This window comes from Malurus melanocephalus, unplaced genomic scaffold (assembly GCF_030028575.1).
Source record: "Malurus melanocephalus ecotype Western Australia unplaced genomic scaffold, MMel_1.1 scaffold_103, whole genome shotgun sequence".
In the NCBI taxonomy this organism is placed as follows: domain Eukaryota; kingdom Metazoa; phylum Chordata; class Aves; order Passeriformes; family Maluridae; genus Malurus; species Malurus melanocephalus.
Genome location: NW_026623335.1, coordinates 555,923 through 580,612, shown reverse-complemented (window position 1 = coordinate 580,612; position 24,690 = coordinate 555,923). Strand labels below are relative to the sequence as shown.

Below are 24,690 nucleotides of genomic sequence, written 5' to 3'. Positions count from 1 at the left end.
CAGCTGTACCTAAGGTACTAGAGGCCTACCTTTCATGGACTGTTTTGGGGATTTATGTTCCTAAGTCACTAAGGGCATTTGCAAATTAACTATTGGCCCTTTTTTCTTAAACTTCAGTCAACAGCATAAACAAGTTAAAGAAAACATTTTTTAATATTTTGTTCTGCCTGGTTTCTTGTATAAAGACCTATTCTTTGAATGCATACAAGTGAGCACTTGTGAAAATGTTTTTYCTAGCCTTGCCCCTTATATTTCTTTTCTCATTTCCATCCTCAGTTTKTCTTTTCTTTATTGAGTTCTTCTTTCCTTTATTCTAAAAATCCTAATACTGATCTTTAAAAAATACTAACATTTAGGATTATATAACTTCGGTGCATACATATATATATATATATACACACATAAATATATATGCATGTATTACAAACAGATAAACTTGTATTCAGTTTAATATGGACTGCATACTAAGGTGCATGCTTGTGGGTGTTCRTGCATATACATATATGAAGACATTTTATCGATAAAAATGCAAGGCAACACAGGTAAAATTGTTTGGAGTGACATGTGAAACTGACAGGAAAGCAAAAATTGAAAATTAAGTCATATAGTTCCTTTTTATCCATGTATGACCAGTCCTTAGCTGATGCAAATTCCCCTGGATTAGTAGGACTGCCAGGACATCTGCTGAGCGTCAGACTGTTAATGAGTCTTGAATGCTCCGTGTGTTTGTCAGTGTACTGTGAGAAGTATCAAAATGTTGTGGAGAGMTAAATCAGCAGAAGATCAAGGCTGTGAGTAACAGAATGGAGTCTCCTGAGTCTCTGGCAGTACTGAAGACACTGTAAGTGAAGGGATAATGTGCCTTCTCTGGTTCATATGTATCCATGGTCTTGGGTAAGGTACTKCTGGGACTAGAATGTTTCCCAGAGGGAGCTTGCTGCAGGTTAAATGACAGGCTGGAGATCGTTGTAGGTGGAGGGCATAACTYTAACCAGCACAAACTCTAACCATTCTTTCTTGGTTTGTTTCTTTTCCACAACTGTAGGCATCCAGCAGGATTCAAGAATCCAAAAATCAGTATAGTCACATTATGCAAGAAAGAGAAACATTGCTGATAAAAATGAGTGCTTTGGAGCAAGACAAAGCCAGGCTGCAGAGATTAGAAGAGGAGCTGAACCGTTTGAAAGTTACCCTGGAATCTGAATCACGTTTGAAGCAGCGCCTGGAAAGTGAGAAGCAGCAAATTCTGAATGACCTCAATCAGTGGAAGAGCCAGCACTCCCGGACAGAGGAATCTATAAGGAAGATCCAGTGTGAGAGAGAGAAGAGCGAGAGGGAGAAGAGCAGCCTGAGGAGTGAGATTGAAAGGCTGCAGATGGAAATCAAACGAATCGAGGAGAGATACCGGTGCAGACTGGAAGAGACTGCTGTCAAAAGCCAGTCAGAGTTGGARTCAGAGCGTCTCAGGCTGCAAAGAGAGATTGAGAAACTCAAGCAGCGTCCATATGGGGCTCACAGATCTACGCAGACTGAGGAAGACTTTTGCATTGATGCCTCCAAGCTGGTGTTCAGTGGGCTGCGGAAGAAGATCACAGCCATGCAGCTGTATGAGTGCCAGCTGATAGACAAACTCACGCTGGATAAATTGCTGAAGGGGCAGAGGTCGGTGGAAGAGGTTGCAGCTGACATTGAACCCTATCTCAAAGGGGCAGGTGCTATTGCAGGGGTGTCCCTTTCACCCAGACAGAAATACTCATTTGTTGAGGCCAAACGGAATCAGCTGCTTACAGCAGAGAATGCAGTCCTGCTCCTGGAAGCCCAGGCAGCAACAGGTGGTGTGATAGACCCACATCGAAATGAGATTTTAACAGTGGACAGTGCCATCGCCAGAGATCTGATTGACTTTGATGATAGAGAGCAGATCTATACAGCTGAAAAGGCTATTACAGGATTTAAGGATCCTTTCTCAGGCAAAACCGTACCGGTATCTGAAGCCATCAAGAAAAATTTGGTTGACAGAGAAACCGGGATTCGCCTGCTTGAAGCCCAGCTGGCTGTAGGAGGGATTGTTGATCCTGTCAACAGTGTTTTCTTACCCAAAGAGATAGCTTTGTCTCGTGGGTTGATTGACAAAGAGCTGTACAGGATGCTAAACAACTGCCAGGGCAATACAAAGAACTTCATTGATCCCACCACCAAAAAGGCAGTCACTTACATGCAGCTGAAGGAAAAATGCAGGATTGAACCCCACACTGGTCTGCTCCTCCTCCCAGTGCAGAAGAGGAGTATGTCATTCCAAGGGATCAGGCAGCCTGTCTCAGCAGATGCACTGCTTGAGGCTGGAATCATTAAAGAATCAACCAGGAATGACTTGGAAAGAGGTGCAATTACAGTGGAAGAAGTGAGTGAGAGAATTATTGATTTCCTTCAGGGCTCTAGCTGTATTGCTGGTATCTACAATGAGTCTACTAAAGAGAAACTTGGCATTTACCAGGCTATGAAAATAGGTTTGGTTAGGCCAGGGACAGCCCTTGAACTCCTGGAAGCCCAGGCAGCCACAGGGTTCATAGTGGATCCTGTCAGCAATGTGAGGCTGCCTGTTGAGGAAGCTTACAAAAGAGGCCTTGTTGGAATCGAATTTAAAGAGAAACTTCTCTCMGCTGAAAGAGCTGTCACTGGGTACAAAGACCCAGAGACTGGAAACATAATTTCTCTGTTYCAAGCAATGAACAAAGAGCTCATAGAGAGAGGCCATGGCATTCGTCTGCTGGAGGCCCAGATCGCTACTGGAGGGATCATYGACCCCAAGGAGAGCTACCGCTTGCCAGTAGAGACAGCCTACAAGCGTGGCTACTTCAATGAAGAGCTCAACCAGATCCTTAGTGATCCGAGCGATGACACCAAAGGGTTCTTCGATCCCAACACAGAGGAAAACTTGACCTACTTGCAGCTGAAAGAAAGATGCATAAAGGATGATGCAACTGGGCTCTGCCTTCTGCCCCTGAGAGAGAAGAAGAAGGTGGTGCACACCTCGCAGAAAAACACCCTTAGGAAGCGCAGGGTTGTCATTGTAGATCCAGAAACAAACCGGGAAATGTCTGTTCAGGAGGCGTACAGCAAAGGCCTCATAGATTATGACACCTACACGGAACTGGCTGAACAGGAGTGCGAGTGGGAAGAAATAACTATCACAGGATCAGATGGCAGCAGTAGAGTAGTCCTTGTCGACAGAAAAACGGGTAGCCAGTATGACATCCAAGATGCCATCGATAAAGGCCTGGTGGAGAGGAAATTTTTTGACCAGTACCGTTCTGGCAGCTTAAGCCTGACGCAGTTTGCAGACATGATTTCCTGCCGTAATGGCACTGATGAGGTGTTTCGGCATGATTCGGTCACTCGGTCTCCCACCGTGCTGAGCGTCAGGAGTTCTTCTTCGGTGATCCGGAGTGGTTCTTTCTCTGAGACCCCAGATGAGTGCAGTCCTATAGCAGCCATATTTGACACAGAAAACTTGGAGAAAATCTCCATTTCAGAAGCCATACAGCGGGGCATCGTGGATAGCATCACAGGGCAGCGGTTACTTGAGGCCCAGGCCTGCACAGGTGGCATAATATGCCCWACCACTGGCCAGAGGCTTTCACTTCAGGAAGCCACTAGCCAAGGCATCATCGACCAGGATATGGCCACGCGTCTCAAACCAGCCCAGAAGGCCTTCATAGGGTTCGAAGGCATAAAGGGTGGACGCAAGAGGATGTCAGCAGCTGAAGCAGTGAAGGAAAAATGGCTGCCTTATGAGGCTGGGCAGCGGTTCCTTGAATTCCAGTACCTCACTGGAGGTCTCGTGGACCCAGAAGTCCGTGGAAGAATAACTACTGAAGAAGCCATTAGGAATGGATTGATTGACGGTCGTGCTGCCCAGAAATTACARGACACCAACAGCTATCCCAAAATTCTGACCTGCCCCAAGACCAAGCTGAAAATATCCTACAAAGATGCAATGAACCGGTCAATGGTAGAAGACATCACTGGGCTGAAACTGTTGGAAGCAGCCTCCGTTTCCTCTAAAGGCATATCCAGTCCCTACAATGTCTCCTCGGCCCCTGGCTCTCGCTCTGGCTCTCGCTCTGGCTCACGTTCAGGCTCACGGAGTGGATCTAGGAGAGGAAGCTTTGATGCATCAGCAAGCGCTTCATATTCTTACTCATACTCAACCTTCAGCAGTGGGTCTATTGGGCGTTAATAACAAGTGAGGGAATGTGTCTGCTTTTCATTATTGTTTAGATCATCCTAATGATGAATATTACCTTTACTAAAAGAAAAAAAACCACAAAGTCACTCTAAGCAAAGCCTTGAAGTCTGTTCTGGGTGTGCTACACTTTTCTTCTGAAAAAGCTGTAAAATGCTTGAATGCAAACTTACAGATTAGGGAATGCAAAAGTAATATTTGTGAATTTTGAGTTTCGATTCCCATTTCCTTTTAGTCTTTGGATTTTAATTGATCTCTGTATATTTTAAATACTGTGTCATGTGCCTTCTCCTGTTATCCATAACTATCAACCTGTAAGGTGRTAACTGAGGTTTGAAAGTCTTGCAGTAGTTAACTTCTTTTCCACATAGATCTTTTTCAATATGCTATTACAAAGAGGAAGATATTAACAATATGGACAGAAAGCGCCCTTAATACTGGTTTAGAATCTATACCGTGAACATGAAACTGTCTTTCAGATGCTTTCCTTCTTTATGTTTGGCTAGCCATTTTCTGAAATATAACTTGGTGGACRTAAAGGGCTATTATTAGGCTGGGCTTTTGTTTTACTGTTAACCCATATACATTTTCTACTGTTTTGCTTGATTTCCCTGTAACAAAAACAAAACAAAACAAAATCTAACTGTACCATGTGAGCTATTCTGGGCAATAAACTTCTGAAGTTTTAAAGTATTTGGTGTGTACTTAGTAATTTTGTCGACATTCTCAGAGGTGCAGGTTAGAGAAAGAACCATTTTTAAAAGTAGCAGACATTAGCTTAGTTGTAAAACGTAAACAGACCCATTACTTTTCATGATGCTGAGCCATCACTGTTATGAATGAGGACTTTTGATCCTGATTTTTAGGTAGGGAAAGGAGGATATTTGCACTGATGTTTATAGAGTTGATGACGATGATAGGAAGCATATTTCTTCTGCTTGTGATCCAGCTCATTGTCTCTGCGGCTACAAGGCACTGAATCAGATTCTCCCCTACACATCCATGTAACTTTGGACAATGAGCAGAACAAAGAACTGCTGGCTTAGCTGGCCAATACACAGGAACTTCTTTCAAAACCCGAACAACTGCCTCCTGTAATGTCCTTCCACCTTTTCTGCTGGCTCCTGAAAGCCTAGGTTGAGAAAACCACAGTAGTGTGGTGGAAGTGTGCTTCCATGATGTCTTGCTGTCATGCTGACTCCRCTTATGTGAGCTGAGAAACCAGAGCAGGACTATACGACAGTATTAGAAGACACTACAACAGTATTAGAAGACACAAGAGTGATTTGGAACCACCTCAGCTCTAATTAACGTTCCTTAGCCAGCACAGAAAGTAGACAGACTTGCATACATGGAGACTGTCCTTTCCTCTCCTTTGTGGCGCACAGTGCAGATACCTTTGGGTAGGCACTATGTTCTCAGCAGAGTGATTGATCACTTACAAGAAATAAGTATGGCTTTATACAACTGCTAGTACAGTGCTTTAATGACAAAACTATTAGTATAATTTGCCARTAGCTGAAATAATTTTTTSCTTAAAATTATTCAAAGCACATACMTGCTTTCACCCATGTACCATGTAGGAACCCTGTTGCTCTATGGATTTTAGTTGCTACAGATAGAAAGATGATGATGGGCATAAATGCTAGTCAGTGTTAATAATGCTTCCTAATTTTCTTGTAGAAGGTTTCCTTTCTGTGGTAAGGAATAGTGCAGGTTCTGATCCTGCTGTCTCTGGMTAAAGTTTACCTCTAGCCTGAGAAGCATTTCTAGCATTTTCTGAAGATGARGGCTGTGTATAAAATCTGCCATATATAAAGTATCCTTAGTTACTGGACTAAGAAATTAATGGGACTGGTACAAGTCAGTGTTGGAGACTTCTATGGAAAATAGGTGAGAAAGTGCATCCTGTCTCCTAGGGAATCTTCACTGTTTCAGAAATTTCTCTCTGCAGCTGAGTTTGTTAGCTGTGCCACAGAGGAAGAGTCAATGTCTGAAAGGCTTTCTGACCCATAGGGAAAAACAACTCTGTAAAGAAAAAAAAAATCAGCTTTATTTAATCCCAGATTGCTTCTGGAGTTTTAAATGACTGTAAGGTTCCTGGGGTCTACAGTAAGAGTAAAAAAACTGGTCATTACCAAAGGAAAATTCACTGTTAGGTGCATGCACCCCTGCAGTTTGCAAGGACTGAGAAATCCTGCACAGTCTACAGCAGACTGGGCTTACGTTTTTTACTCAAGGCATTCCTGGCATTTCTGTTAAATTGTTTAGAGCTCCATCTTTACATACTACYTTTCTTATTGCTTAGTCAACATTTTGTCCTCTCACATTGACCAAAATACGAGATAATCTCACAGAAATTATGGTGGCAGTGMTTTCTCCTTACACACACTCCAGCAGCAGCTGGTAGTGGGGTATTAGTGGAAGCTTTATGTGGCCAGAGCTGCGTGAGACACAGGTGCCCAGGGCCTGAGTATCAGCTGAGCCAGAGGCAGCGGGTGGAGCAGGACACTGCTCATGTGGGATGCCAAAGAGATAAATTGAGAGTTGTCCTTCACCATCAAAAGGTGGTGAGGAAGGAGTTTGGAAGAATCTCTTTTTTCCAGATCTGAGGTCTGCCATTTGCAATCCTGTGGGAGCTCAGCTGGCAGAGAGAGGCATGACACACCCAGAGGGGCAGTGTGGAGACTTGGTGTGTAGCAGTGCTCAGCATTTCTAAGCTAAGAGAGCCTTGCCTGGGGGTTGAAGTATAAGCAGGCTGTGGTTTCTTGTAGCAGGATGTAGAAGGAGCACAGACATGAGCTGGGGGCTTCTGCTGTGTATTTGGGGCAGGATGTTCATAGGAGCTGTAACTCTTTTGCACCAAGAAAGACTGGCAACTTTGGATGATTTTTGCTGCTGACACAGTAATTCCTTGATATTGAAAAGCCTGAATGAACTTTTTGGTCTGGCCTGTTGCTGTGAGCACTTCCCTGTTCAGGAGGAGTGCTGAGCTGAGTGTGCTGATTAGCAGCCCCATAGTTTCCAGCCACTCCTCTGAATTTGCTGCCTTCTGCTTCCTCCTTGTGCCTTGGGGTAGGTGATGCTCACCCTGTTCAGTGTCAATGTGTGCCCAGTGTGCTGACTCAACTGCTGTGGCCAAGGAGGGTTTTCATCAGCAGGTYCAACTCTTTAGAGAATTGGGCTTTGCTGAGCAGGACAGCAATTCATTCATGAGGTTTTTATTGACTGATTCAATGGCTTCGATGTTGTGAGTTTGTTGTCCTGAATTTTGAGGCTGGGAAATTACTGCTGGTTAGGGTCCAAAGKGTGTAATGCACCATATGGTTTGCACAATGCAGCAGCACTCAAGACAGAATTTTGTCTGTCTTAGGCTGTTTGGAAATGTGTGCATGCCATGGTTAATTTATCGTCCAGCCTTATGAATGTAGAAGAGGGTTGGGGAGATTTACAGAATAACAACAATATGATTTAGTATAACTATGTTTAAATTACTRGTAAATTATAAGTATTTAGGCAGAGGGTGGGTTTTGGTTGGCTTTTGTTTTGAATTTGTTCCAATTTTTAAGCATTTTTATTGTATAAATCTGGAAGAGTCATTTACTTTGCTGGAATTTCTGTGATCCTCAGTGGTCCTGAGATAAGCCTAATTTACRTGTTATGTAATGCTCTCAGAATAATGCTACACTCAAAAATACTTTTTTTTACATGCCTAAACAGTATGAGACTAATTCCTGTTGCTTTGACCAGGAGTGACTCTCTGAGGCAGGGTGAAACTGTAAATTTGAGGARGATTCAAGTCTAGCACATGCAAATGAAAAAGACCAGTAACTCAAATGGTGATGGTTAGGAGATCAGTGGAAATGGGGCAGCAAAGCACTGGCTAAGGACATGCCTTCTCTTAAATTCTCCAGTATATGCAGCACCCTCCTCATGCACATCATAGAGTCACTGAGTGTAGGAAAGACCTGTAAGATCTTTGAGCCCAACTCTTAACCTAACACTGTCAAGTCTACCACTAAACCATGTCCCCTAAGTRTTTTGGGGTTATCATCACTTAGTCACCACATGGCAGGTGCTTAAGTGGTAGCAGCCGGGTTCCCTGGCACTGAAAAGACTTGTGGGAGACAAAGCATCTTTCCCTCCCTTTCCTCCAATAGGCACTCTAATGCAACTTCTCTCACCAAGGTGTAGGGACACATCCACTATCTGCCTGCATGATGGGAAGTGAGGGATGAGCCTGGTTCCTTAGGTTAAATGAGCACTGACATTGTAGCACAGCTAAAACATACAAGCTGCCACTACTGCTGCTGAGTCTTGTCAATTACAAATGATTACAAATCAACTCCCTGCTGGATAATAGGCTTTCTACTCCTAAGACGTTGCATTTAATGGCTGAATTGATTGTAAATAGAGGATGAATGTATTCCATAAAAGGTGTCTGTCATTCAGTGCGAACATTGCCTCCAAGACCACAGCATCTGTCTAAGCCAGAGAAATCTCTACCCAAATTGCTCTTCTACCTCTTAGGCCCTTKGTCTCTTGCAGGACACAGAATAAGAGGAGAAGCACATCTGGCCACAACTCTTGCTCTGTGAACTAACCCCTAGAGGCTTTTGGATTCCATCTGATTTCCCAGCTGTTTCTTTCCATCCAGAAAATCCCTTAGATTCTCTGGGGCCAGGCTCACCATTAAGTCTAGGCAGATCARATTTCTCTTTTTTACATTATTGCAGATCTAATTTTTTTTTTTTAAATTAGGCCAAGAGCAATGTGGTTGTTCTTTATTTTAATTATTTTTTTCTTCTATGAAAGCAAAGTACTGGGAAGTTTTTTACAAGCAGCCAAGGGTAGAACTGGGATAGTGCTTGGTTTCTTGGCAGAGCTAAGACATTTAAAAACATAATCCAAWGTTTCTTTTTAATATGGTTTTATTTTTAAAACTTTATTATAAAATTCAGTTCAATTTTAAAATGTTACTATAAATATTTGCATTTAGGAAATATCAGGAAAATCTTTAAACCTCTGTAACTTTTTTTTCATCTGTAAATCTGTTTGCAGTATTTGTCATGTGTTTCAAAATAGTTGTAATTGATCTAGCATTGTTAGTCTTTCTGGCAAATTATTTGGGAGATGTGTTATGGAGGAGAGTAGGAGGAATGCACTTACCTATAGCCTGGAAACTTTAGAGCCTCTACTTCTTTCAGGTTACTTTAAAAGATTGCTCTCCAACGTTGCCAGATTTATTCAGCTTGYCTGTGGATCCTCTGCTGTGCAAGTTGGAGAAGGAAGGGGATGAATCCCAGCATTGTCGAACACATTTGACAACATTGGCTTTTGCAGATGATTTGCRTCTATTAAGTGAATCTTGGGCTGGAATGCAAGTTATTTTTTCAAACATTTTATCGATCTGACAGACCTCAAAACAYGGGTGGAGAAGTGCCACAGCTTTACATCCAGCCTATGAAGGACTCCCATATGAGCAGTGGCTGTTTGGTGTGGACAATAAAGGGCACATCCATCAATATGATTGATCCAGATAGTTCCAAAAAAAAAACCTTGGTAGACCCATGGTTTGGAATATCTAAATTGTCTGTACGAGAAAAAGTGAATAGATGCTAACAACAGATTATCAAATGGCTTCAGTAGAGCCTGCTCAAAGTGGTCATCTTGTAGGGATGTTCTCTTGCATGACTGATGTACTCAGCAGATGGTGTTAATCAGAAGTCCATGTACCTACAAACCCTTGATTTGAAAATTTGAGGGATCAGGGATTGGCTGCCCTTATCTACCTGTGATGCCATCCTCTATTCCAGCACTTGGGATGGATGTCCAGAAATTACCACACCTTCTGGAGTGGTTCCTAATGTTCAGGTCCATAGTCCAAACCTAATTGCTCACTTGTCAGACAACATCACAGGATTGGTCATCTGGCAGGTATAGGGAAGGTACAGAGAAGTTGAGAAGGTGGCAAATGCCAGTAATATAAAATTAATTTTATTTCTTATAGGTGCCTGTGGAAAGTGCTGGGAGCAATTACAGGCTACCAGCTGAATTAGTGCTCTCAAGTTCCCAGCTAGCAAAGAGTACCCACTGTCTTTTGAATCAGACTCTATTTACATTTTTGGACATTCACAAGTCAAGCAAGAACTGTTTTCAATTCTCTGTTAACCAGAAATGAGGCCTGTACTGGAGGATATAAAATGGCAAACTGTGTCTCGAATTCTCCCCTAGTGCATGCAGTGGCTGCATAAAAGGTCAATTATAATCTGCTTGATTTTACTTTGTTGCCTTGAAAGGCCAGTTTTCAATAATGACACAGACATGGTTAAGGGAATAAAAAAAAGGGTTTTACATTGGTATTTGGGATTTCAGGTGCACAACTTGATGGCAGAATGCACACCCATGTATAGCACGGATACAAGTTTTATAGATTTCAGGAATTAGCATATCTATCTAGGGTTTTCTAATAAGAAACTTAACAAATGCAGTAATGTCTTCTTATTTTAATGAATCTTTTTCCCGGATGAGGCTAGAGGCTAGTTTACACAAGATKTTCTAGRGAGAAGGCTTCACTCAARGCTGGAGCCTCGGGTTTAAGATRGCACAGGGCACGCYGATCCCTTCTTCAGGATGTTTGGTCTCTCTGCTTAGCAGAACTCTTAAACTATGCTGGATAAGCATGGGGGGTAAGGGAGATGCATAGAGGGTACAGAAAGTGTAAAAAGGAAAAGYAAAAATCATCAGACATCAACTTGACACTAATAGTGTATTATTTTCCTTTAGATATTTTTACATATACTGAGTGAGAGGTTTGCAAGTTTGCCTTCTGCCCCTACTCCCCTCTGCATGACACTTTCAGCTTATCCTTCTTCTAAAAGTCATTTTTGGAGCAGATTTTCTGAGATTTGCCTGCTTTTCAGTCCTTTAATAACAGTATYTGAAATATCTGTATCTTAAAGTCAAATTCAGACTTGGATCTTGAACTCTTTCAAAGTTTTGGTGAGCAGGTCTCCAGAAATATTTATGAAAATCTTTCTTCCCTCCACCTCACTTCTGGAAACAAAAGTGGCTCCTACAAACAAGGCTTCCCCGTTCTGCTGGCAATCTTGGAAACCCTTTCTTTTAGCAATTCTCATCACACCTTGTTGAGCTCTGATTGTTGCACAGTCCCTTGTGCATCTGCTCCAGGGGTAAATAGGACTCTGCTTGTAGCAGGGACGTGATGCTTCCCTTTGTCCCAGCCACACCCCAGATATCCTCATAATTCACAGGAAGATTGTAATTGTGAGTTTCCCTGARAAGGTGCTATTAGGCCCTAGCACCAGAGCATCTTCCAGTCCTCTTTCCTCCAGCCTTGGCTTTCCTCTTGGGCTTTGYAGCAGACTGGAAATGGTATTTGAATAGGTAAAAAAAAATTCAAAAATGCTGCTTCCTACTGTGTTGGTACACAACAGATGCACTGTCACGTGTATTGGTACCACACCAGGTCCTAAAACTGGCACCCAGGTTCCACTACTGAAGATGTGGATGGTGTGTGCTGTGTAACACAACAAAGCCCAGCCTTCCTGGGAGCTTCCTTGACCCTGCTCATTCTTCCCTCCTGCCAAGGCAGTTGAAAACACCTGGGATGATTCACTTATAGAAAAGGGAAGTTAATGTCAGTAGACTTTGATATAAGCTCACTATGCAGTTTAGCTGAATCTTGAGAGTTTTAAAGCCAGACTTACAACGAATTATGAAACTTTTATTTATTTTTTAGTTCTGGAGGAACAATAAATAACTATTTCTAGTTCCCCTGACTAGCAGGGAAAGCTTAGAAAGCAGCAGCAATTGCCAAGGATATTACTGGATTGTGTGGCAAGCCTCTATGTGTAATCATAGTAAAAAATTAGGCTGTGAAATCATCTGGAGCTCTTTAGCCACCGTCAGATTTTTGGCAAGACTTTTTGCAGTAAAGTCAGTTATGTAGTGTTGGAAGGTAAAGTTTTGGAAGATGTTACTTTCTGATATAATTTTMTTGCTTTTTGTTCTGCATCCCAGTTATTTTGAGTACTAAAACTGATTTAATGYGCCAAATACACTGTATTGTCTTCGGGACCCAGAAATCTTTTCTTACCCCCTAGTGCTGTGATCCCAGGGGACCCTGAGCAAACAATGAAATCTTTGCCAGGACAAGCCCTTCTGCCTGAAAACTGGTTTCTTTAGCATTTTGAAGAGAACCCTAACTCACACACTTCCCTGGACTGCCATCCACTCCTGAGATCCTGCACACCCTTCATCACTCTGGAAATGACAAAGCACTCCAAATAAAGCTCCTCATCCTGTTTAATATTTCTTGGTGTTTCAGAGGATCTTTTTGCTATTTTTTGTGTATATAAGTGAATTTAATGCTCTCCAATAATCTTTTTTGATACAACTAGATAGTTTTTTCCAACACAAATCAAGAACTACTTCAAAGCTGGAGGTTTGTCCATAGTGTTCCACTCACATGCTTTTAGTTAGACATCTTCAAGTACAAGAGTATAACTTTGATTTCAGGCCACCTGAACAACGTATGGAACAGCTTTTTTGCTACTACAGCTCATGGTCACCCAAGAAAAGATCCTGTTAGCCTTTCAGGGAAAGCCAATTTCTGCATGCCATTATGTAGTGGAGTTTAGCATTGCACTTCCAGGAGTAAGAATAAAAGCGCTGTTTCGCAGCAAGGATGTTGGCAATTTCCAAAAAGGGGAAAAACAGTGTAAAATGTTTTCATTATGAATTCTTAAAAATCACTTAAAAAAATTCAGTTGCTTTTACAGAAATTTCTGGTACCACTGACATACATGATCTTGGCCTAAACTCAAAATGGCCTTGTTTAATATCATGCTCATATTCTCAGTCTCTCCCATAGCTCCTATGTAATAAACACAGCAAAATTAAAGGAATGGTGCTATAAATGAGCTGCCTGAATCTTTGTGTGGTACACAGTATACGATATAAAAAATAATTGTGATCCTTTGAATAACAAATATTAGAAAATACTTTGCAAAAGCCACAGTTAGGACTAATCACCCTGTATAATAATAATTCCCATAATTTTTAGAGTAATGAGTAAAATAATCTCAAGACTGCAGTGTTTCTGYTTACCATGTAGCTGTATATTAGAATTCTGTCCTTTGGCTGATGAAGTGAGATTGCACAAGGGCTCTGAGTCCTTCCTAAGTAATCTGTGCAGAAATAGCCACCTTAAGAAGGAGGCAGCTTTTGGTAGTCCTAGTCATTCAGGTAAGCCTGCTGAAAATCACTAAAAATTCCTTAAGCCTGTTTTTTTGCATTCTTCTCAGTGCTTGAAAGCTCAGTCCTGCTGGAATCAGTAGAACTCATTTTTGGGAAAGTTATTTCCATGAGGGAGCAGGAATAGTAAATTGTAAAGGCATTTTTGTTACAGTGGTAGGGTCTAGAATGTGTTGGGCTTGTTGGCACCTCTTGAGAGCACCAGCACTGGGATAAATCCTGCATTCATCCTGCTTTTTCTGGCTTTCCTTTTACAGCCTGAGCAGAGAAGAGATGCAGCTGGAAATCAACGCATTAAACCCCCCCACCCAAAACAACAACTACAACAAAAACACATACACAAAACATAGGCATAGAAAAGGTGTATCTGCGCAGAAATGGTGTGTATTTAGGACTGGCTGCCYCTGACTGTAAGCCACACCTAAAAAGTATATGTAGGAGCTGTAGTGGGTCCCAGGGGCTGTTACAGGTACTTAATGAGCAGTGATGGGTCTCAATGCATTAAATCAGTGGAAGGCAGTAAGAAAGACTGTCAGTTGCAYAGAGGTGAAGCCACACTGGTGTTTGGATTGAAATTCATCCTAAAGATAACATTTTCAAAAGGTAGAGTGATTAAATGTCTACTTGTATTGAAATGTTACTATTCAGAATACTCATTTGCAAGTGAGTGAGACACTTGAACAGGGGTGAGATGGTTATGTCCAAATTAAAYAACTGATACTTAGTATTGAAGTTGATATATGAGGCAATGCAAAATACTGGCTTTCCCACCTTGAGAACCAACTTTACCTTTTTTTTTCAGAGAATGTAACAGTTATTCATGAGGACTTTTTTAATACAAGAAAGAACTTTCAAACCTGTGWAAAGTGTGTTAAAATGTCTTTCTCTCTTTTGGAACCACACAAACCCAAAACTACTRAAGTCCTGCTAACTGGTCTGCATAATCCGTGCTACTGGGTATCTGATAAAGAAAAAGGATAATATTTAAAGAAGGGAACATAAGGACACAACTGGTATATGCTTTGTAATTACTTGTGTTGTTCAAGGATTCTGATTATTTGCCACATGTCTGAGTAGCCAGAGGATCTTTTTGAGTCTACTGTGTCTGATACAACTTGTGAACTATAAAGTGAGTATTAATTGGTAGCTCTGGAGCAGGGGCATCACTGATAAGATGAAATAACCTCCAAGCTGACATTCTGGTTCCTAAAAGATGGAAAAAATAAAAGTTCTTCTGTGAGAGGTAGTTCTACAGCCCTTGCTGCCCAATGGCAGTACATTTTGGAATAACTCTGACATACCATATGCCTTATGATTTCATGGACATGCATGTACCAGGCTGGTCTAAAAGCAGATTGGGGAGGAAATAAATTAAAAAAGAAAGCAACTATCTTTAAGCCATAATGATCCTCTAATGTTTCAAAGAGAGGCCATGCAAGAAACACACCTCACATCTTGATTATGTATGCTCTTGGTGCTCAGCCAAGCCACCAGACTCTTTTTAGTACTCCAGTCAGAAGATAAGGATTACACTTTGGTTAAGAAAGCACTTGCTACCTAAACACAGAAGGAATTTTGGATTAAAAACTGTCCGGATTAAAGTCAATGAAGGYGTTAGAGGGATCTGTGGGTCATGGAGTGGAGAATTGGGTATCTCTGTCAAAAACGTATCTCTCACTGCAATCACTGATTTCTTGTAGTATCTGTTTTTTATAGCTATTCTTATCACTTCAAACATTTCACACTATTAACTGGCCCTATCAACATTAGAYGAAGTTCAAATGCAAGTTACTGACTTTTATATCTGGAATAAAGTTAGAGAATGAAAAAATTATTTAATTTCTAAATGTCTGAAAGATAAGTATTATTTACTGTTCCTAGTTGTGACTACATGGTTGTCCTCCCTACAGTCATAAAGTTACAGAATAATATAWAATACAGTAACATTTTGCTGTCTTTGATATTTGTGACTTCTCCCAACCCAGCGTCTATCACTCCTGGTAAAAACTAATGTGGCCATGAAGAGTTAAGAAAAACAGGCAGAGACTAGGAAAAGCCTATCTTCTGAAAATTTAAATTTAYGTGGCTCTAGAGCTGAAATTTACACTTGGATTCGAATACAGATCCCAATCACGGTAACCACACCTCTTTGTAATCTTAGGTAAATTAASTGGAATTAGAAGTACTTTGATTTGCAGCTGTAAGGAGAGAGGCTTTGCCTCCTGAAGATCTAAGATGAAGTCCTGGCTCTACAGAAAGAACAGGGAACAGACTACTAATTCCAGTGGGACCAGTTTTCCACCTTAGTCCTTTAATATTTTCAAACAAACTCAATTTTTTAAGCAAATGAGTATTACAGTCTTGCAACCCCCTAATGTCTCATGTATTGTTAGATGCTTGCTCTGCTTTATACTGTAAATCTCTGTTCTTACCAAGCAGACTGGCATGACCTGGCTGTCTGAAAAACACTGCTCCAATCTTTGGGGAGTTTCCATATATCCCAAACTAGAACACTCTCCCACTCTTTTCTAGGGGTAAAGGGAAGAAACACACAAGGAAAGCAAATAGTTAGAGAATACATAGGTTAAACTTAGTTCATTTAAATATTCCTTGATATACACTTCCATTGTGTGTACCAAGTAGTAAAAAATACATGTCTTATTTCCATATTTACAAATCAATMAAGTAAGAAAGTTGCCTGCTCATCTTCCTGTAAGGAAGAGGTGAAGGAAAAAGCAACAGAAAGCTAGGCAAATTAATTTGTTTAGAACCTCAGGGAAAAGAATCCATGAAGATGTCTTATTTGCTGTCAGTCAGCTTACCACTMCAGGAGCTTCACAGCAGGTTTCCTCTGCTGCCATGTTGTTATCTACATGAAGTTCAAGCAGTGGCACATTAATGTACGTAGTAAGTCAGAAGAAAGACAGCTGTTAAACTTTCTGAACAGTTACAGGTCCAGTCTGTCTCGTTATCCACCTAGACATCTTCACTAGCACAGTAAGCATTTCCCAAATATAGGGCTAAGTAGAATAACTAATTCCCAGTTTGTGGGAGATGGAATTTTGTAGTTTGTCTGCACGGGATGGAGAGGATCTGCTGCAGTGGTGCTTTCATCTTAAGAACGAATCATGGAAATATTAAACATCAAAAAAATACCTTGTGCATTTTCTTTGAGTGTGGCAAGGTCAGAAGTAATCTTGGCTGAAAGCGAGTTTTTAGACTTTTTTTGTGTATGAAATCCTATATTGCTTTTCCCAGGCTGGACAGCCCTGTGTTGTTTCAGTGGTGGCTTTTTGTAGCAATCAGGGCCGCTCAGGAAAGACATATTCTGTGTCTGTCAGTTTCCATCTCCAGGGTTATTTTGACTRTGGAACAGAGATTTGTTCTGTATTTTGGAAGAACCAAAGCAAAAGGCAGAACACACTGATCAGTCTCTTTTGTTAAATGAGAGGTTTAAAGACTTYTGAGACAGTCTCTTCTAGTTACTGTGGAGCACACCCGTTGCACCTGAAGTAAAATGAGCACTGTTCTCAGACCACTAATAGCTGTGTTTCTAGTGCACAGTAATCCCAATGGTGATGAAATAATAAACTATAATAAATAATAAAACTGCTATTATAACACACAAAGTTATGCACAGATTAACTCTTGGCAGCTGAGGTCCTGTGGAGATCTACATACACAAAAAGGTCCTAATCATCACCCAGGGAGTAACTTGTCCGGGGCTTACCTTGCCAGGGCACTGTCTCCATCTGCCCTCCTTGCTCTGTAGGGACTGACAGGGGCTGTGACTGCTGGCTGGTCATCCACACAAACAGTGAGTGGTCTTTCCCTTGTAAGTTTGTSCCAGGCTCTATCCAAAACCTTTTCCATGTTCTCAGAGATGGGTGTCTCACTGCCAGAGCCTTCTTCAGCTGCATTGTAGATACTAATTGGTTTGCACTCCCCCATGAAGAAGTAGCTTGAACCGGAAAGCCCCATCTCTGTCCTTTATTTCCCAGAGGTCCCRTGTCATCTTAGAAGGGTTCTCTTTCCTCCTGAAAGGCAGAGACAATGGAGTATTCSTCAGGAAGAACAAATCTAGAAACAAACTACAGGACAGTTTTAGAACTATTTCTTCTTTGATGGCACTGCAACATTATGAAGTCCTCTTGAAATATTTTTTTTCCATTAATGATAGCTGTCATGGGGAATTATTGCTATCAGTGTGAGGGCAATAAATGTACCAAAGAGGGCTTTGAAGATATTGCAACAATTTTAGGGAAGGAGAAATCCCTAGGCAAATGAGTAAAATAAAACAATTCTCATAATATTTTAGCTCTGGGAAACCTACTGAAAATATCAATAAACTAACTGGAAACAATAAAAATAGATGTACTYGCTGTTTATTTTTGCCTTTAGGGCCAAGCTAAGTTAGTTGATTTACTATCATGTAAGTGAACTGTGTCCAGACAGCTCTTCTCCTTTGCTATGGAATGGCTTCAGAGCAGGCACACTGGAGTCCAGGCCCCCACTGTTATCCATGTCACAGGGACCACCTGCTGGTACAGCCAAAGACACTCAGGACCTGTATAATCACAGAAAAACAATCGTTTTTTTCAGCTCATGGCATATCTACAGTGCCTTTGTATGCTCTTCAGTATTTCTAAAGTTCTGAATTCCTGCTGTTGCCTTGCACTTGATAAGGCAGTTGGACTAGATGAGCTCTCCAACTGGAATGATCCAGTGATCCTGTGATGCCATACTAAGCCAAGGCAACATAATAATCTGCAGAGAAGAAGAGTTACCCTTCTGGGAGACTTAGGGCCTTAATGAATGCACATTTGATGAAATACTGCAGTATTTTTGGTATACAGATGCAATAAAATGCTGCATTGCACAGCTTATGCAGACAGATTTTTTTCCTAGGGAGGACTTAATGTTTTGCTGATTTATAAAAATGTCTCTAGCACCTGGAGTTGCAGCCCTCAGGAGGAGCTTAAAATGATCACAGTACAAGAATATGTTCACCTCAGAGAGGGCAACCTTTTTATTGTCTTAATAGTAATAWCTGGAATATGCAGGGCTTGAGTGCATGCCGATGGGAAGCACTAGGCTTAGGCATTTACTTAAATTGCAATTATTTTTACAATTAGTGGTTAGACTTGAGTATTGTTTACAAAAAGTATAACGGTTCAGTAAACTACTGTGAGTTTAAAAAGTGTAAATCTCAGACACTCAAGGATTTTTGTAACTGAATAAGCTTAGGAAGAAACCTACAATGTTACCCTAATACACTTAAAAAAAAAATGTGTGAAATAATAAAGTTTTGTGGGTTTTTGTTTTGTGTTTTTTTGTTTGTTTGTTTATAATTTTGAGTTTTTTAAGTAAGGTAGATTTGAAAACATGTTATGTAAAAACACTTCAKCATGATTTTTTTTGATTGCTGGGACCCACTGCTGGGGGCTGGTTCCATGTCAACAAACACTGGAACAGTGCTAGGGGCAGGTGGTGGGTCACAGGGTGGACCGTTTGTGACACCCCACTGTAGCTCATGTAGTCTGTACAGACACAGTGTCCAGCATGATGACAGGACAAGATGAGATCACGGAGCTGATGAGGAGCTCCCAAGCACAGCCCAAGGCTTTCACTGCTGTTTTGGCAGCCCCATGGTGCTGAGGTCTTTTCCCAAAGCTTCTCACTTGTCTGTTTCCCACTTTTAGTTTTCTCTGCCTCAGAATGGAGGAGACACCCCTCAACCAGGCCAGGGAGGGTGGGGTGCTCCCTGGGAAAGCAGCTCTCCAGCAGAGCCCTGCCAGAAAACTGTGCTGGATCCACTGCAGATGGGTGAGTGAGGGGTGTTGGACTGGGCAGGCCTGGGGCTGCCAGCACATCCTGCACAATGCCAGGATCATGTTTCCCCAGCATGCTGGCATCAGGGGTCTGGGAGGATGGGTGTGATGCCTGAATGCTGGGGCTGCTCAGGGTTGGACACTGGTCCCAGTACAGCCTCTCCCAAGCAGGGGCCCCAGCTCCTGCTGCACCGTGTGGGCAGCAAAGGGCAGCTTGCTGGCAGAAGGCAGTGATGCTGTGGAACGCTGGACCTTCCCTGTCTGTCTGCCAGCACATTCCTCAGCCTGGGGCATTGGCACTTTCCCACCACRCCGTGCTCCAGCACCTCCTCTGCTGGGCACCCTTCAGCCAGAGACCACACAGGAAAGCCATGCCAGGGTAGTGTGTGTGAGGTTGGGCAGAAGGCAGATCTTCCTCTGCTCTCTCCTGTCGCCAGATCTTCTGCTCTACCCCTCTGTCAGATGAGAGGAAGTTGTGGACTCCATCCAGATCCTTGAGAGCAACCTCAGCCAGGTAACTGTGTCCAGCTGGATGGTGTCTGTTCCAGCATCTGCTGGCAGAGGGGCTGTTACTGGGCTGCTGGAGGCATTCTGGCTGGGCAGAGCTGCTGCTTCCCCTCAGGACTCCAGTTCTGCTTGCTATCCCCCCTTCTCATGTTCCTTGTTTGTCTTTCTTTCTCCTGGCTGCCAGGATGTGRGCTGCAAGATCACCCTTCTTAACATAATCATGGATCGGTGTGTACATACCATGTTCCATAGTTCATCACAGCGCCTGGTTGACTTCTGCTGCAGATATGACCTGGTAGAGAGGATCCAGGTGAGGGCAGCACTTGGGCAGAGCTAGGGTCTGGTGGCACTGGCTGCTGGCAGCTGCCAGCTGCAGCTCAGTTGTTYTCTTCAGGTACAGCTGGAAAATGAGCCCAGGAACAAGCTGTGCACAGACTTGTGGCAGGTCACCATGCTCACCATTGAAACACTGAGGTATCTGCCCATCCCTCCCAGGGACCCTTCCCTAGAGGACAGYATACCCCTGCACAAGGTCCTCATGGCACTTCTCCCAGTGTCCAGCTAGGCTCTCTCTTTTAGCAAGACAGTGAAACCAGTGCTGGAAGACAAAAAGATAAGCCTGCTAGAGACATTCTACGGAAAGGTCTTCTATCCTCCTTCATCACATTGTTTAAATGTGTATCAGCAAGACCTCTTACATGGTAGAAGTTCTGGATGAGCTGTGGAAGCTTCCAGTCCCTCTGGGCTTCTTTCTGGCCATGCTGTGCTGCCACATGAGCAGAGGCCAAGGCAGGGAAAGATTTCAGCTTTGCTTTCCTGCCCTAGTCCCTTCATCCCTTCTCAGGGCCCAGCCATGTCCAGAGCTGCAGGCTACTCTGTCTGCAGCAGACTGCCAGCTCCTGGACAGCCTGGGCATGCTCCCCTGACTCGGAGCTAGGATCAGTCTCAGATCAGGTGAAGAATCACTGCCACCACTCTGTCCTCCTTGCAGACCCTGCCAACCATGGACTCCATGATGAAGGYGATGGTGCTYTCCTTCCTCCAGAATCTGCRAGGASGTATGGCCTGKTGTCTTGGGTTGATTTYATGATAACACTCTATTCCTATATTCAKCCTGCTTGTATGCCMAAAATGTCCTTGTGCCTTTAAATCTGACCCAGAAGAAGGGGCAGGGGCGGCTSGGAAGGCAGCGTGGGCGGTAAAASCCGAAGCTGCAGCTCAGSCGAGGGTTGTTGGTAGGTCTGCTGGAYGCTGTGAGAGAGRTGCATGCAGGAGAGTTATATTGTTKCCGCTTAGCTAGCTCGGGTTTGTTAGCTTGGGCGAACARCTCTCCCTGGACTGGCACTCCTTCAACTACTCGTGTGATTTTCTTTTGGAGCAATTCCGTGGGGCTTCAGTCTGAAAAACAGGGAGGCAAGCGCTGATCACCCGTGGGCTGGTGGGGACAAACCGTGCCGGTCCGTCTCATCTGGGACTCTGGAAGAAGCCAAGCTGGTGACAGAAAAGCACACCAAGCCCTCTGTTTCATTCACAATGAGGAGATCATTACCAGCAGGTTCCTACTGTTGCCCGAGCTGCCACATGGACTCTTCTTTTGTTTTTTTTTTTCCCTAGGACAAGAGCCGTGCCATCTTTCTCCGCACCATGTTGGCCGAGAGCCTGTGCAGGGAGGGAGTGGGGTGCATTCCAGGATTTTAAAATATCTAACAGTTACTTTTTAAAATTTATTTGTATCCTGTGGGTACCTTGTTTTGTTAATAAACTATTTTTTCTCTTCATTTTTGCCTGAATATCTATTTCATGTTTGTGGGAAAAGATTATCAAATTTTTCACTTCAGAGGAAATAGTTACCCTGTAATGTTTTTCTCTGAAAACATCATCTCAAACCGAGACACCTGTGCAAAGAGTGGGGGTTCCAGGGCTGCTCCTCATCCTGTGGAGGAGGTGTTGCCTGCTTGTGGGTGAGTGATACCCCAGACTAGTGCCATGCAGGACAGTGCCCACCTCCCATGGGGAAGCAGAGGCCGTCACCTTGCTATCACCAGGCTCCTTCAGGTAATAACCAYGTGGTTGGCCCAGGGCCTTTGTCCCAGTCCCGCAAGGGACCCCAGGGGCAGGAGCCTTGCTATAGGGCGTGCTCGAGGTCAGAGGAAGCCTTGAGGGATAGTGCAAGTGCCACCCAGGACTGGAATTGCCCTGTTGCTGCTGAAGTGGGTGTTTGCTCTGGGGCTCACCAGCAGCTTCCTTCTGYCCAGGTGCTGCTGGACTTCACCARTTCTGAATGAGGACAGTGTGTTCAAGAGCCCTGGGGAGGATTGAAATGCTGAGCCATTTCCTAGACATMTATTCCACACAGAAGGTAAGGCCCAGGCACCCTCTAGATAGGCTGTGCCACTCTCCCTTGCCAGGGCTGCTGCCCAGCTGACTGCACGGGGATGAAGGCTCTTCAAAGCTGGACTCACCAGGGATCCAGCCCTGGACACACTCTCAGGTGTGCGGCTTCAGCACCAGCTGTCAGCCCTGTGCTCTTCCACCTCCCTCATATAGGACTGGAACCTCTTTAGAAAAAAGGACTTCAATGTCTGCTATGAAGACATCCAAATCTCAATCCTTGGACAGCTGCTGGGTCGTCTCCTCACTTTACAAAATTGCCCCAGTGGAAAGACAGCAGCTCTGAGTGCTCTTCATCACCTCAGTGAATTCATCTGTAAGCAAAAAACTAAGGGACATTGTGGTGGACTTCATCCCCCTGCACACAGACATCTCAAAGTTCTGCCTCTCTGCTTGGCTATGTTTGCTTCTCTGGCTGCTTCCTGTAGCATCCCAGCTGTCATTTGCTGCAGAAGAAAAGTGCTCTCCTCATGTCCAGGATCTGTTCTCTTGTGCTCTCCTTCCTCCCTCCTTTCACCACCTTCAACCCTGCTGATTTGTGGACCCCAGTCTGACAYCCTCCAGGATCTCCTGGGCTGCTGCTGTCCTGCCATCTCACAAGTGGATCTCAGGGCTGTTTGGAGAGCTCACTGGCAAAGCTCTGTCTCACTGACTTTTGCATCTGCACCGCTCTTTAGGCAGGTCAAGACAAAAGGATAATACACAACTTTGTGGAGAACACGCCACCAACTCCTTGGTGTGTGCTGTTGACTACCTCAATCCCAAGGTAATGAGCTCCTCTCTTGTTGGCACTCTTGTCTGTGCCATTGGCWGGGCACTTGTGTGAGCAAAGGGACCCAGAATCAGAGGGGCTCATGAGATCTCACTGTCTGTGATGAGGGGGTTCCCAYTGTCCCCCATGCACTATCTGAAGGTGGCACTTTGGTGTCCCAGCAGCAGACTCCAGCCCTCCTGCCCACCAGTGAGCCCTGGTTCTCTGTAGGGCCAGCATCTTGTGAAAGCTCACTCTACCCAGCTAAGCAGCACCATCAGGGTGTTTGCTTTAACATGTCTTTGCTCCCTTCCTTCCTGATGCAGGCCTTTGAAAGGTACCTCACTCCTTCTGAGAGGACACACATCATCCTTTCAGCCATGGAGGTAATGACAGGAACCACTTGCTTTGACAAGAGGGTCGCAAGACATTCTGAAACTGGCCGTGGGAGACCCAGACTTCTGGCTGACTCATGTAAGTGGCCTGTGGCAGGATTGCTTTGCCCTTCAGCCCTGCCAGACTTTGTTCCTCCMTCCMTCCYTCCCTCCCTCCCAAACCCAGGTGTCTCAGGCATCTGAAGCCACCTTAAGGCATTAGAGAAGGATGGAAAGGGCGGCTGAGGGCATGGCTGCATTCCAGTGGCAGCACTACTCTCACTTGGATCTCCTCCTGGTGAAAATGATTGTGAGCTGCATCTGTGAAAGCCTGCAAGGCATCCAGAAAAAAGCACTTGGGCACTGCTTTGATTGCCTGCTTCTCCAGATGGCTGCCAAGTACCCTGAGGAGGTCGTCACAACACTCTTGAACATCTCTCCACAGTACCAGACAGGTACTGACCCTGACAATCCTGAYGGCTTGGTTGCTGTGGGGAGAGGGACCTCGAGACTCTTGAGGGACTTCCAGACCTGAGGAACACTGCAGGACACCTCCAAGGAGCAGGCTTGTCCATCCCACCAAAATTTCCAGCCCAGAGCCACCATGCTGCTCCAGGGGAACAGCACCTCAGTCCCCTCCTGCCTGGGCAGGGCCCCCAGGCGTGCCAAGCCCCATGGAGCTGGCCCAGGCCATGCTGTGGCCGAGGCAGCCTTGCTGACAGAGCGTTTTACCTTGCAGCACAGCCTGCAACTGTGGGATCGGATCCTCTCTGAGCCCCTGTCATTGTTTTACTTGGTCCGATTTTTGGTGGTGGGGGGATGGGACCAGGAAACCACAAAGATGGCTGCTGTGAGGAAGTTCTAGAAGCTTTCTCCTTCTTCTCCAGCAAAAGGAGCCCTGCCCCCTGTGTTTTAGAGCCAATCCATCATGTCTCTGAGGTTGATGGACAGGCTGCCCATCAGGCCTGGGCCAATTGCGCAGGCTGGTTACACCTCTGTGATGACATATTATCTGGTACTTAAGAAGAATTCAAAACAAGATAGGGGTGGCCGCCATGTAGTTTTAGGTTGTTAGTATTTAGTTTTAGTATCATGCACTGGGCAAAAACAGAGCAGGAAGGTGAGGAGATGTAAGAAGAAAAATAAGGTTTAAACCCATGACAGCCCCAGATTCTGGAGAAGATATTAATGGCATTCATTAGCTTGCTCCGGTCCCTCTGGATGACCAGTATTACAAACTCTAGTGCAGAACGTACCTGCATCCCTAACTTGGCTGTGAGTTACAGGAAAAGGCCTTGTTCCCTTGCCATG

At 43.9% G+C, this 24,690-nt stretch overlaps 1 protein-coding gene across 3 annotated transcripts in view; it reads left to right on the top strand.

Annotated features, from left to right (window-relative positions):
* The window catches only part of DSP (desmoplakin), a 38,690-nt gene extending 33,751 nt beyond the window's left edge, over window positions 1-4,939 (top strand). For all 3 annotated transcript variants that reach the window (XM_057369122.1, XM_057369120.1, XM_057369121.1), the window contains exon 24: window positions 1,046-4,939. In XM_057369122.1, coding sequence (XP_057225105.1) covers window positions 1,046-4,240 — 3,195 coding nt within the window. In that variant the 3' untranslated portion in view covers window positions 4,241-4,939. The remainder of the gene's footprint in view (window positions 1-1,045) is intronic.
* The last annotated feature ends 19,751 nt before the right edge of the window (window positions 4,940-24,690 follow it).